This window comes from Phoca vitulina, unplaced genomic scaffold (genome assembly GCF_004348235.1).
Source record: "Phoca vitulina isolate PV1807 unplaced genomic scaffold, GSC_HSeal_1.0 scaffold48, whole genome shotgun sequence".
Classification (NCBI taxonomy): Eukaryota; Metazoa; Chordata; class Mammalia; order Carnivora; family Phocidae; genus Phoca; species Phoca vitulina.
The window spans coordinates 5,694,897-5,707,697 of NW_022589751.1; the positions used below are offsets into that span (position 1 = coordinate 5,694,897).

The 12,801-nt window shown below is 36.3% G+C and overlaps 1 protein-coding gene across 1 annotated transcript in view; it reads left to right on the top strand.

The window, feature by feature from the left end:
• The window catches only part of TNKS2 (tankyrase 2), a 66,902-nt gene that overhangs the window by 35,057 nt on the left and 19,044 nt on the right, over window positions 1-12,801 (top strand). The window contains exons 13-18 of the mRNA XM_032432304.1: window positions 2,505-2,584; window positions 5,266-5,411; window positions 6,279-6,444; window positions 7,405-7,624; window positions 10,253-10,362; window positions 11,069-11,257. Of these exons, the coding sequence (XP_032288195.1) occupies window positions 2,505-2,584; window positions 5,266-5,411; window positions 6,279-6,444; window positions 7,405-7,624; window positions 10,253-10,362; window positions 11,069-11,257 (911 nt within the window). The remainder of the gene's footprint in view (window positions 1-2,504; window positions 2,585-5,265; window positions 5,412-6,278; window positions 6,445-7,404; window positions 7,625-10,252; window positions 10,363-11,068; window positions 11,258-12,801) is intronic.

The following is a 12,801-nucleotide window of genomic DNA, read 5'->3' on the forward strand; positions in this document are numbered from 1 at the left end:
CCCTCATGAAATCAACTTTTTAAAATTAACCTTTAAATTTTTTCACATAGAGGCGCCTGGCTGGCTCATTCAGAAGAGCACGCAACTCTTGATTTCGGGGTCGTGAGTTTGAGCCCCACTTTGGGTGTAGAGATTACTTAAATAAATAAAACTTAAAAGTAAAAATAAAGTTTTTCACATACTATGTAGAAGTTGGTAATGAAAAGAAAATGTAGAATATTTGACTGTTAATTCATTATACTCAAGTGTTCCAAATGTCATTAAGTCTTACTATGATTTTGTTCCAGAAGCATTATCTGCTCAAATTCTCTAATAGCTGGCTCTTAAGTTTTTATCTAGAAAGTATTTAAGATGTAATAGTTGCTATTTTTTTTAAAGACAGGAAAACATAAAAAAGTAGGTGTCTCTCAGTTGAGCATCCATAATGATAAATAATACTCTAAAGACTGGCCCTGCCTCTTCACTGTTTTTTTAGGTCTTTTATATATAAGGCATATAGAATTTTTGTACAAGGTAACCAACTATTTGACTTATTAAAACATATTTAACTATTGAATACTTGTATATTCATTATATTTTTAAATATTTAGATCAAATATCTATACATTTTACATAGGTTATACATTTCACCCTAGAAATCTGGTCCAATAAATTTTAAAGTGACTTTGACGTCTGAAAGCTCAGATGAGAAGAAATACAGCAGATCAAGCCTCTTGTATCTTTAACATTTTCGATGATCTTTATGCCTGTGATCTAGAAACCACCTTTTGAGAAAAACACTGAATAGATGAAGGCAGGTTGACAAAACAACCTGGAAACTGCCAAAACTGAACTATGAGACTCTTTCAGAATTCCCTTTAGTTCCTCATATAACACACATTTGTTTCAGTGTCAGTTTGGGGGTTATAACACCAGTCGATTCAGTTGCCTCGTGATGGACATTTACAGTCTTACTAGTTTTGTGCTAAGTGCGATTTCTTACCTTTCCAGCTAGTTTCTTTTTTTTTTTTTTTTTTTAAGATTTTATTTATTTAACAGAGCACAAGCAAGGGGAGCAGCAGAGGAAGAGGGAAAAGCAGGCTCCCCGCTGAGCAGGGAGCCTGATGCAGGACTTGATCCCAGGACCCTGGGATCATGACCTGAGCTGAAGGCAGACGCTTAACCAACTGAACTACCCAGGTGCCCCTCCAGCTAGTTTCTAGTAAATTGTCAAGGTAGAGTTTCCAGGTCAAAGGATAACATGTAATTGTTAAATCATCTTCTAGAACAGTTATTAAGTACCATATTATATTCCTACTAACAGCATATGACAGGACTTGTTTGTTAGCACTGGGTATTATGATTCTTAATCTTTTCGTTTGGTGGACGTGTGTGTATGAACTTAAGAAGTAATAGATGCTTTTTTTTAATAGAAATATTGTATAGTATAGAAATATTGTCAGTGTAGTTCCCCCATTTCCTCTTTGCCCACTAATGGATAAAAAAGAAAAACCCAGGATCTCTCATTTTAATTTGCATTTTTAAGATATATGTTGCAATATTTTTTCCATTTTTTATTTGCCTTATAACTTTGTTTAATGTTATGTTATTGCCTGACATATTTTTCCAAATCATCATTGGTTCTGCCTTTAGTGTACTACTCTAAGATGCTTTTCTACTCCAAGTATAAAAATACTCATATTTTCTTTTAATATTTTTAAGGTTTAATTTTTTTATCTTAAGGTCTTTAATCCATTGGAGTTTATTTTGTTATAAGATACAAAGGTACATGTTTTCTTCCTTTCCTGTGAGATTTTAAATGAGCTATAAAACAGAATTTCAGATCTGAAAATGACTTTAGTTACCTTCTAGTCCATCTCTTCTCTTTAGAACTGAAAAAATCTGAGGCCCCTTGCCCCAGTTTAGATAGCTACTTAAGGGCAGAACCATGGTTAGGTCTCTGGCCATTGGTCTCCTAACTTAAAGTTTTTCTACCATCCAGTGGCCTTGGTTATAGAACATGCCATCTTTCATCTGTTTTATATTCCATTACATTGTTTAAATCACATTTATTATTCATATTTACACACGTTTTGCTTATTTATATGTATATACATGAAATGTTTCCCCAAAAAAACTTTTTTTGTCTCACAAAAAAAATTTTTTTTTTTTAAGATTTTATTTATTTGACAGAGACACAGCGAGAGAGGGAACACAAGCAGGGGGAGTGGGAGAGGGAGAAGCAGGCTTCCCGCGGAGCAGGGAGCCCAATGTGGGGCTCGATCCCAGGACCCTGGGATCATGACCTGAGTCGAAGGCAGATGCTTAACGACTGAGCCACACAGGCGCCCCTTGTCTCACAAAAATTCTTAACGATGTCTTCCTGGTTTTCCTCTGCTACCATGGAGATTTATTATATAATCTGCCAAACTGTAAAAGAACTTTACTTTGAGATAAGCTGCCTCTCTTAAAGCTTGGTCCTGCCTTTTCCATGGGAGTTAATCACTCTTTCCTTCTCTTTTCAGAGGGTATCCCGTTAGGTAATTCAGAGGCAGACAGACAATTGCTGGAAGCTGCAAAGGCTGGTGATGTAGAAACTGTAAAAGTAAGATATGATCTTATGTTTTTGTTAACTTTGGGTTTTTATTTTCCGTATTTAATGAATCTGTACTGTTGTAATGAAGAGCCTAGTTATTTATATGTGCCTTGTTTTAAAAGATAAATAATGATAATCTAGTTCTCTGAAAGTAAGAATCATTGTTCAATGAAAGAAACTTTTTAGTTTCACATGCATCTCAGTAAATACCTCACAATCACAAATTTAAATAAAGTGCATGTTTATGGAAATAAATTTCATTTAAAGAGCCTATTCATTTGTCCCTTTAAAAGAAAAAGATATCCAATTATTGTCCATTGTTCACATACGACACAACAGGAAAGGGACAAAGAAACAGTGTGTCACTGTGTCGATGTGTTTCTTCTGGTTTCATTTCTTTGCCCTCTCTACCACTGTGTTGCCCCTGTCTCCTAATAATCTTCAGTTCATAGAGCCAGCTTCACTCTTACACGGCCCATCTCCTGTGGTTGTCCTCTGTAGAATAACCCTTCCTCAGGCTTTCCTTTATTTTTTATCATAGAGTCATATATAATGTCTTAATAAAACATATTTGTTACCTACAGAAGTTGTATATCCCAGTAAATAACTCAGAAGCCTAACATTCTGAAAGAGCAAGACTACGTTTCCATTCAACTAATATGGATTAAAATTAACTCAACATGTTTTATGAATGAAATAATTCTTCAGTAATGCGATGGAGTTTGGGGGTTTTTTCCACTTTATTCTAATGTTATTTTAATTCCCAAAGCTAGCAGGGAGATAAAAGCTTTGTTATATTCGCCCATCCCTCCCCCCATTGCCCCTAGACTTTTTCAGAAATAGTGCTGGTCCCATTTGAGGGAACAATGACATATAATAAGTTTTATGAAAATCTAAATTTATTGATTTGTGACAGAAGTAGCTACATGAAGCAATTTCACTATATTTCTATTTGATGTCCTCAATCCTGAACAGATCCACCACACAAAGTCAATTTTAGATTTTCTGAGAATGAAATATGTTGGGCCCATCTGAACTTGAGCTCTGAGGAAACTTAATTCACTGTCCTTTTAAGTAAAGAGATTTTGGGAAGTTGATTTAAAAGTCCATGGTATCTTTTCCTACTGCTTTATCTGTGTAGATAGTACAATCATCTCCAAGTAACTTAAGATTTTATTTTTTAAATAATTTCATTTTTCAAAGAAAAAACACCATTATAATGGAATCTTACTATTTGACATGTTTTATATTTACATTCTCATTCCCTTAAGTGTGGGGTTAATAAGATATTAGGAGGATTTGGTTTCTATTACTAAATACTGCTGACTTGTGGAAAAACAAGTCACTTGAGTTAAAAGTAGTGAGCTGATTTTTTTTTTTTCTGGAAAATTGATTTAAAAATTAAAGGCAGGGGCGCCTGGGTGGCTCAGTCGTTAAGCGTCTGCCTTCAGCTCAGCTGCGCAACGGGCTCCCTGCTCTGCGGGAAGCCTGCTTCTCCCTCTCCCACTCCCCCTGCTTGTGTTCCCTCTCTCGCTGTCTCTCTCTCTGTCAAATAAATAAATAAAATATTTTTAAAGAAAAAAAAAGAAAAGAAAACTTGTTTCAGAGTACACAAAACTAAACTGAGAAGTAGGGAGTAAAATGGCTGGTAAAAACTACCCAACGTAGCAGCTCTTGACACATGTATTAAAAATACTCATTCCTAGAGCCCAACTTCAAAGCCATGAAATACTGTTTCAAATGGGACCCTGAATCTATATCTTAACAGCCTCTTCTTTGGGAAGCATAAAAAAGCTTTATCAGTCCGGTCATTAAACCCCTTGAGGTGAAACCCACAGATAGCTACCTCCATTGAGTTATTAGGCTTAGGTTATCCCTAAGGGATAGGGTAGAATAGTAAAAAGTAAGACTTTTTACTAATATTGATAGTCTTTAAACTTTTCTTGAGCACCACGATTTATTATTTATGTTGCTTTTCTTCCCCAAACATTTGTACTTTTCATACAAGCATGAATAAAAGTGTTATTCTTAAAGCTTTTCTCAGCCAGGCTTCCTCATCGAAACCAAAGAACACAAAAAAGTACTTGAGTATTTTCTTAATTTTCCCAAGGATCATAAGTGTAGTTCCTTGACTATAAGCATCACCTAGGAACTTGTTAAGTTCTCAAAAAAAAAAAAAAAAAGAAGAAGAAAAAGAAATGCAAGTTCTTAGGCCCCACCCCAGACACACTAAATTAGAAAATCTGGAGCCAGGACCCAGTGCACATGAAAATTTAAGAACTGCTGGTGTAGAGCAGAACTTTTTAAACTTTAACGTGCTTACAGATCATCTAGGGATCTTGTTAAAATGCAGATTCTGACTCCATAGATGAGGGCAGAGATTCTGCATTCTTAACAAACCCCAGGATCCAGCGTACCTCTACTTATATTTGTCACAAAATGGAAGTTAGGATTGCTGATAATTGGTACTTTAGATTACATTTATGTTACTATTTGTAGTAGTGGTGATGATAAAATTTACCCACCAGCTTTAGCAAAAGATGATACAGGCGTAGATAAGAGGACCACAGGGATTCCCAATAAATGACAAGGTGAAATAAGAATAAGTAGTTTGAGAATACTGATTTAATGAGATAAGAAATTAAATCAAAATATGTAGTGTTATGTGTATACTGTGTTTCATCCTGCAGAAACTGTGTACTGTTCAGAGTGTCAACTGCAGAGACATTGAAGGGCGTCAGTCGACGCCACTCCATTTTGCAGCTGGCTATAATAGGGTGTCTGTGGTGGAGTATCTGCTGCAGCACGGAGCTGACGTGCATGCTAAAGATAAAGGGCAAGTACCAACAATTGCCATGGCCTCTTTTCCTTTATCTGACCTTTTTAGGAAAATCTGGAAAAACATTTTTTTAATAATTTTATGATAATTGCTAGCTCTTTTGTTTTCAGGGAAGTCTGTTACCTAATACTGGCTTAAATGTAGCTTCTTAATTTCAGTTAAGATTTTATGATGATTAGCATATATATATGTAAAGACTTATTTGCATAATGCCTTATAATCTTATAATGACTAAGGAGATTAATGTGATTGATTTTTAATATAGTAAATTTTTCAGTTTGCATTGAGGATATTTGAATTCTTCCAGTTTATCTTAAAATTATTTTTTTTTTTAAAAATACACAATTCTTGGGGTGCCTGGGTGGCTTAGTCGGTTAAGGGTCTGACTCTTGGTTTCAGCTCAGGTCATGATCTTGGGGTCAGGGAATCAAGCCCCACTTGGAGTCTGCTTGAGATTTTCTCTCTCCCTCCATGCCCCCCCATGTGTGCGCTCTCTAAATAAATAAATAAAATCTTTAAAATACACATACACACCTCAATTCTAGATCGAGTCTATAGGTGTTTGTTACGTTCTCTACAATTTAAAATATTTTTAGGGCAACCCTCTCACATCCCCTCCCTCTTCCGGAGCTTTGTACTAACACTTTACTATTGCTCCCACCAAAAAGAAAAAAATATATATTTTTAAAATTTCCTTCCCACACCCTCCAAAAATAATTCCATTTCTGCTTTCAATAAATTTAGGTTCTATAAAATATAAGCAGTGTGATCCCTTATGCAGTTCAAGAAATTTATCAACTATATGCAATTATCTAAATTAAACATATCTTTGTGTTGCATTGCTTATGTAGTCTTTCATTTCAGAGGCCTTGTACCTTTGCACAATGCATGTTCATATGGACATTATGAAGTTGCAGAACTTCTTGTTAAGCATGGAGCAGTAGTTAATGTAGCTGATTTATGGAAATTTACACCTTTACATGAAGCTGCAGCAAAAGGAAAATACGAAATTTGCAAACTCCTGCTCCAGGTATATTTAAGTACTTACTGTGGACCTAGTTTATTACATAGATGTTTATATTTCTAATAACTTTCAATATAAACTTAAACTGGTAAAGGGGTATGAAGCAAAGCTATCTAATTCTCTACCTAGATTTCAGAATAAATGTCATGAACACTGTATTTTAATCTACGAGGATGTTTACCACACACAGATTTATTACTGTATAAAGTCAGCTATCATCAAGTAACAGTTCTCTGATTATTATCCTAATTTTTCCTATATAGTACTTTAACTCAAAATATTTGATGGATTATGTAATTTATAAGCCAGGTTTATTTGGCACTAATAAAATTGATAGTACTGGTTTAATACAGGTACCCATGTAGATATTTTACAGTAAAAGCAAAAGTTAGGGCACTTGGCTGGCTTGGAAAGTAGCTCATGTAACTCTCGATCTTGGGGTTGTGAGTTCAAGCCGCATTTTGTGCGTAGCGCTTACTTAATAAATACATTAAATTAAAAAAAAGAAATACGTTAAATTTATACTTTATTTCAGGGTTTGTGGAAACGAAAAATAACATACATGAAAATAAGTTATTTATGAAATTCTGCCTTATTTTGAATGTAGTTTAAAATTTTTACTAAATTACGTTACAGGGGCTCCTGGCTAGCTCAGTCAGTAGAGCATGCGACTCTTGATCTCAGGGTCATGACTGAGTTCAAGCCCCACGCTGGGAATGGAGCCTACTTGAAGAAACAATAATAATAAGTTGAATTGTAAAAGCCCAGTAATATTTAACTGTCTCTGTATTCTTTTTATTATAATTTTCTGTGTACTAAATTAAATATAACAAACGTTAACCTTTAAGGTAGAGTCTGTCAGTATAAAATAGTTTTTTTTGCTATAGTTCCACTGACTATTTTCTCATAGATAGACTAAGGGCAAACTTAAGTCAGTTCCTCCTTATCTGTTTTTCACATGCCCAGCATGGCGCAGACCCTACAAAGAAAAACAGGGATGGAAATACCCCTTTGGATCTTGTTAAAGATGGAGATACAGATATCCAAGATCTACTTCGGGGAGATGCAGCTTTGTTAGATGCTGCCAAGAAGGGTTGTTTAGCCAGAGTAAAGAAGTTGTCTTCTCCTGATAATGTAAATTGCCGTGATACCCAAGGCCGACATTCAACCCCATTACATTTAGCGGGTAAGTGAATGAAATTTCACAGATTTAAGCTGGTGACATCTAAGGTTCATTTTACCAGAGTAAAATATTTCCTGAAAGTAAACTGAAAAGATGCAGCTCAAATATCTCCTAATGCCACCATAAACCTGAGTGTGTTTGTGCAGGCCAAGTGTGTTTCGCGTTCACTTTAGTACTGGTGCGGTTACCTGCAGTAAGAACAATGGAAGGAGACTCTGCCGGTCAGTATAGTGCTTTGGAATCTTTATTCCAGTCACCATAGTTTTAAGTCCTCTTTGGTGAGTGAGTTTTGGCTATAAAAACTTGAAAAATCAGCCTGCTTGAACAGCCTTTCTCATGGGAAGTTAAAGCTTTCCATTCTTTTGAGGACAGCCGTTAAGCACAAGCAGAAAAAAAATCTTAAGGCTTTCAAAAGTTACATAAACCTATTACCAAAGTTGTTACATTAATTCATGAGGCCTGCCCTAACAAGGTACCACACACTGGGTGACTTAACAGAAATTTCTTTTCTCACAGTTGTGGAGATCAAGGCATTGGCAGCATTGGTTTTTCCTGATGCCTCTCTCCTCGGCCTGCAGATGGCCACCTTCTCACTGTGTCGTCACTTGGCCTTTTGTCTGTTGTGTGCACTTGCCTGGTGTCTCTCACTACATGTCCTAATCTTTTATAAGGACACCAGTCAGATGGGATTAGGGCCTTCCCTAACAGCCTCATTTTAACTTTTATTACCTCTTTAAAGACCTTACCTTCTAATACAGTCACATGCTAAGGTACTGATGGTTAGAGCCAATACAAGAATTTGGGAGACAGTTGAGTACATAACATTTTTGTAAGTTTCACTCATGAAATTGACACAGTCCACCTTTGTTTCTAGTGCAGGTGCACAACATTTCGGTTCAGCTTCTTTAGCTGCGTTGAAAATGCTAAGGAATGGGCCATTAAAATCACTGAGTTTACAGCTAATACTTCAGTGGTGTTACATTGTAGGCATAATTTGACTCAGACAAGTTTATCTAAATACATATAGTTTAAAAAGAAAAAAGTAAATAGAGAAAAAAGTAATGCAGATGATTCTGCCACTTTGTGTAATATGGGAGATGGAAGTCTACCCTTCTCCCTTTTTTTTCCTCTGTTTATTTTAGTCTCATAGTGTGAATAACTGAGTGTGTTCCTAGTATTTAAAAGATAATTTTGGTTATATGTGATTTTTACCTTTAAGTTTTCACCCTCTGTAAGTTAGGACCCCACTGTTCAAGGAAAAGAATTATTCTATCTATATGTCTTTTAGAGAATTTTGGAAGTGATAAGCACAAATGCTAACATGGTGAGAAAAGGCTTTTATACTTCCACTTGCAATCAGAAGTTTCTCATCCATGCAAGACAGGATGTGACCTGTGTGTATCTGAATTATGCTGTGTATATTTATTTAGATTAGCTTTTCTATATCTTTATGGTAGCTTATCTAGAACATTTAATAATTACTATTTAAACCCATGTTGTTGGGCACCTGGGTGGCTCTGTTGGTTAAGCGTCTGTCTTCAGCCCAGGTCATGATCCCAGGGTCCTGGGATTGAGCACCCTGTCGGACTCCCTGCTCAGCGTGGAACCTGCTTCTCCCTCTCCTGCTCTTCCCCTCTGCTCGCTCTCTCTCCTGCTCGCTCTCTTTCAAATAAATAAAAATCTTTTAAAAAAAATAAAAATAAATCCATGCTGTCTCTGTGAGTGGTAAATAGGTTGTATATACAAAACATTTCTTCCCACTTGTGCAGTATTACACCTTGAGACTTGGAAGGACTTTGGATTCATTGTAATACTTAGCTTATGGTAGTTCTGTGGTTTTGTTTTTCCCTCCTTGATCTTATTAAATTTTTTGGCTTTAAATCCTTCAGCAAAAGAATAAAAACTACAAGAAAGTAAATGTGAAAAATATTTTGAACTGTTTTAAAGTTTCAGGTGATAGCTGGTTTTATTTTGGCGAAGTTCAGTTCCAGATTTGCTCTCAATCTGTGATACTAAGCTAGCTGACAATTCCCAAGATGACAGCTAAGAGGTTATGGTATATTTATAAAATGCCAAGTTTTATTTCATGGCTTCAGCAACACTAGATTTTGCTGCCAGACTTGCAGAGATTATCCCAAAGATCTCTCTCTACAAAATGTCTCTATGTCCTTCTGGGAAAATAGGGTCCTGAGCCCCATGCTGGTGTGCTATCTCCTACTCTGCTGGCCTCTTGTGTTCCTAACTTGGCTTTTATATGCTTGAATGCCTCTTACTTGTAGCCCTTGAGACCATGTACCTGAATTTAGGAAGTTGCATATAACAACCATAAAGGCAAAGACTTTGGTAGAAGATTTTAAAAGGAAAGATACAAGCAAATCCATCAGTATAACTTTTGAGAGTCTCTGAAATGAATGAGTGTCATCACTGAAAGCTTCCAACTTGAGACCAGTGGGCAGTTTTTTCCATAAGATAAATTTTTAATAGACTCCAATGGGGAATATCAGATTTCTAGAAAATCTCTTTATTTTTTAAAGAATGTTTGTGCTTTTTATACAGATATATACAGATACATAAATGTAATTAATTTTTATATTAACAAGTGATAGTAATTTTACTTCTTTTCTAAATTAGCTGGTTATAATAATTTAGAAGTTGCAGAGTATTTGTTACAACATGGAGCTGATGTGAATGCCCAGGACAAAGGAGGACTTATTCCTTTACATAATGCGGCATCTTATGGGGTAAGTTCTTTCATATTACCTTTAAAAATCTCTGGAATTTTCTAAGTGAAAATCAGTATTGCAGTTCAAAGGGCATTTAGTTTGACTTTCTCATTTTATAGAGGAGTAAATATGAGGACTAAAGAGATTAAATAGTGTCCAAGTCTCAATTCTGAATCTCTTGTAAGTGAGCTGTGTGACATGCAGCACATCTGTCATTCATTGTATTACCTTTCTTAGCACCTCTTATTTTCAGTGGGATGTTGATGGTTTTGTTTATTTGTTGGTGCCGGGAAACCCACTAGGACTCCTAGGAATCTGTAGAGATTCAGATGCATTGTTCCTGAGTTTATAATAGCCCTAAATGTTATAATCAGTATTGACCATCTTCAATAGTATAGTTGGAATAAGTGAGAAAGGTTGCTGGTTTATAAATTGATGTTCAGCAGTTATAACACTTGAATAAATGAGAAATTGTTTAAGTTGTATTCATTTATTTAGTTCCCATCCTGTGTAGAATTCTTAAATATTTTCTAATTTCTCAAGTTATTAAAACATCTGTAATTTTTAATCAACTACCCATAAATTATGATGTTGGGGAGAAACACAATTTTTCATTTCCAGAGTAGGTTTGAAAATATGGAAAAATAGGTATATAGCTAGTTTCTTTTTAGGAACTAAAATGTGATAATATTTCAGAGTGTAACAGGAGTATTTTCTTTTACAGCATGTAGATGTTGCAGCTTTACTAATAAAGTATAATGCATGTGTCAATGCCACGGACAAATGGGCTTTCACACCTTTGCATGAAGCAGCCCAAAAGGGACGAACACAGCTTTGTGCTTTATTGTTGGCCCATGGAGCTGACCCTACTCTTAAAAATCAGGAAGGACAAACGCCTTTAGATTTAGTTTCAGTAAGTGATGGACTCTCTGAAAAATCTCAGTGCTTTTCTGATTTTTTAAAGTTCGCTTGGTGTATATAAAATGTCTTTGTGGTGAATGTGGCAAAATCTATTTTTTAGCCCAATTTAAACATAGGACTTCTTTGGTGTTAAAATATAATATGTAAATAATAGGATTATCAGTCAGTTATTGTATCCTGAGTGCTTTTGGAAATAGGAAAAAGAAGTACATGGTATAGCTGCTTACATTATAGTTGGGAAACAAAACAGGCGCAGGCCCTCAGTGAAGGCTGTTAACAGTGCATACTGTGCAGAGTCATACAGGACATACGGGTCTTGATGAACTTGCCTAGCCAGGGACATTGCCCTCAAGGTACAGCCACAGAGCCTGCTTCTAGTAGGGATTCCCTTCCCTCCCCACCGCCTCTTCCCAGAGTTCCTGTTGCTTACCTCACCAGTAGTGTTCATGAAACAAGCTTGTTCCTCCAGTTTTCTATGAAGTTTTTGGGTTTTTTTCCTTCTTCTCCAAGGGAACTCGTGTAGGCATCTCCATTGTAGCCTTTACCTCTGCTTTGGCTGCTGGGACACTGGCGCCTCTCTGGCCTCGACCACTGGGGAAATTGACCAGCGTGGTGGAGGGAAAGGGAGAAGAAATTCTTGTTGCGATGGGATGGAAGGGAAGTCTCTTCTGCAGATTGCTTTCTACTGAGAGTCCACTGTTACAAGTTACACTGAGAAGCTGATTGAGTTCAGCTGCATTGGGGGTTAAATAGATTTTTCTCAGCAGGCTGACAACCCAACCGTATCTGCAGTATTTCTTCAGGGAAATGTCATTCTGGTTCCAAACTACCTGGGAAGTGCACTTTTCTAATTCATTCCACCCATTTGTTAGTCGACCAGACATAAGTGATGTGAAACAAAGTGCTCTAGAGGACAGGTATGAGCTTTAGAGTCCAACAGACCTGCCGTAGAATTCCAGCTCTACCACTTGGAGTTGTACAGTCTTTCACCTTGCCTAATCTCAAAGCGTCTGTCACATCATCTATAAATGGGGGTTAAATATGTCTGGTTAAGGGGCACCTGGCTGGCTCAGACGAGCATGCTACTCTTGATCTTGGGCTTGTGAGTTTGGGCTCCACGTGGGGTATAGAGATTACTTAAAAATAAAATCTTCAGGGGCGCCTGGGTGGCTCAGTCGTTAAATGTCTGCCTTTGGCTCAGGTCGTGATTCCTGGGTCCTGGGATCAAGCCCCGCATCGGGCTCCCAGCTCAGCAGGAAGTCGGCTTCTCCCTCTGCCCCTCCCCCCGCTTGTGCTATCTCACTCTCTCTCTCAAATAAATAAAATCTTTAAAATAAATAAAATAAAATTGATACTACTATAACTCATTTCAGTGTTTTTCAGAAAATCATAGTATCAAAGTTAGATTTTTTTTATGCTTTGCCACATTTAACAGGTTTTTTTTATTTTCTGTGTCTTGAAACATGTTCTGAATTGTTTTATATTTAATAACAGTTTGATGATATCACTTGTTCTACTTTTTAAAATAATTGTTTT